The sequence below is a fragment of the Temnothorax curvispinosus genome, unplaced genomic scaffold (assembly GCF_003070985.1).
Source record: "Temnothorax curvispinosus isolate PA1 unplaced genomic scaffold, ASM307098v1 QBEX01001826.1, whole genome shotgun sequence".
Taxonomy (NCBI): Eukaryota; Metazoa; Arthropoda; class Insecta; order Hymenoptera; family Formicidae; genus Temnothorax; species Temnothorax curvispinosus.
In genome coordinates this window covers 1-1976 of record NW_020211606.1, presented here as the reverse complement: position 1 = coordinate 1976, position 1976 = coordinate 1, and the positions used below count along the sequence as shown (strand labels likewise).

At 30.8% G+C, this 1976-nt stretch overlaps 1 protein-coding gene across 1 annotated transcript; it reads right to left on the bottom strand.

Moving 5' to 3' along the window:
- Positions 1-374: 374 nt before the first annotated feature.
- On the bottom strand, positions 375-1972 carry LOC112468645 (odorant receptor Or2-like; the record flags this gene model as incomplete). Its single annotated transcript, XM_025037929.1, has 4 exons — positions 375-480; positions 643-798; positions 1021-1225; positions 1680-1972. Coding segments are annotated over 4 exons (699 nt in total), but the record flags the coding sequence as incomplete, so codon positions are not given.
- Between the last annotated feature and the right edge of the window lie 4 nt (positions 1973-1976).

Genomic DNA, 1976 nt, shown 5'->3' with positions numbered 1-1976 from the left:
GAAAACGACAATCTATTAATTCTATACTCAGTACATCACATGTAGCATGTAGCCTGAGAAATTATTATTTTCTGACTTTAATGCTAGAGCCGAAATTAGTGCTGCTTGTACGTCAGATAAAAACGTGCATGATATTACAGTGCAAAATGTCTATGTGCAATGTTTATCGCGTTAATATTCTTAAAATTAAAATAAAGGTAAGGTTAAAAAAATACGCAAACAGAAACTTCCAGGTTTAGAAACATGCATTTCATTACACTATGTAAAATATTTGTATTTAATTTGCGTGCATTGACGCCATTATTCCTGGACTCGTAATACAGAGTATATAATATTGAAACAAATATCTAAACAGAAACTTTCGGATTTATTAATTAATTTATGAAAAAAACTATATGATCATTATGCCCAATTACACGTTTGGTTATTTATACTTTAATGTGTAAGTACATTAAATGCCGAGTATGACGTTTTCAAGATCTGAAAGAAAAATTAGAGAAATAAAATAGAAAACAGTGCAGTTATAAAAATTTTGACTTGTACGTTTTCCGACGTGCACCACAAATGTGCAGTCATTGATATAATTTCGCGTAAAATTATTTACTTGGTTATCAAAATATTTATCACAACAAGACTACTAACACTGCCGTAAGATTCAAGAGAAAGGGTTATCAAGAAACTGCTTGTGAACGTTATAGGAATTGTGCTTCGCATCATGATTAGCAGCAAGTCCTTTTGTTCGTTAACTGGTAGTAATGGCCAGCCGGTACAATATATAGCATCTCCTACACTTGTGCTCTGACAACACAATATAATTAAAAATTTAACACTTTGTAATATATTCAAACTTATTTATATATAAAGCGCTAAATTATTTTTCGAAAGCTTGTAAAAAAGTGAGTTATAACAGTTATAACAGGTGAGTTATAAAGCACTTGCAAGTTTCCATTTCTTAACTAAGGTACATCATTTTGATATAATTGTAGACTTGATATGATTGTAGACTATATCAATTGTTACCTTAAGAATGACTTCGTTTCCAGACCAACAATAAATGTAGATTTGTACAAACATGCAAATGGTATATATAAAAAAAGTCGCAAGTTCAGACAGTTTATTAATATGCTTTGTCAAGTAATAAATGCATGTACATAATACCAATATGCTTTCAAAGAATTGAAAGAAGAACACTTGGTTGTATATAATGTTTACCTTTTTCGCGTATCTATAATCGTTTCACGTTAGTTCTGCGTATACCGCATATGAGTAAAGCAATTACACTTTCAATATATAATTTTATAACATGATTTGTACAAATCCAAAAATTGTAAAGAAATGTTAGCATGTATCATTTACTAAAAACAAAATCTACTTAATTCTAAGCGAGCATATAGATCTAATTTTTATTTTACGTCCCGCATAATTAATCGCGGAATGTCCATATAATAAAATCACGCTGAAATGCTTCTCTTAACAATTGTATATTAGTATTAAATAACGTTAGTTATATGATCTTTTTACGTTCAACACTTTTTCATCATAAATCGATTATACCGCTACAGACAATAGTGATTTTTAAATAAAGAAATTAATTCAAGCATTCAAATACGCAGGCACTCAATCGCGCACGCACGTATAAAAGGCATTTGAATATAAACATGCATATAAACATAACTCACTTGTAAATTATGAGATGATGACGTACGATTTCCGACATCTCCACTTCGTCCTTATTTGACGTCGAAAGTTTACGTCCCAGGTCTCTTACTGTTTTATTAATTATTAATTTGTGAAGACGATTCTCGAAAATTTCAAGCTGAGCACACGTTTGCAAAAACAATCCAAAGATTAGAGTATCCATGCCGACATCTATGTAACAGGCGAAAAGTGTATTTATGATTTGATGAATAGATATAAACCAGAACACTCTAGGTGTATTGGAATCCCATGGGAGCCATACTCGATTAGGTAAATGA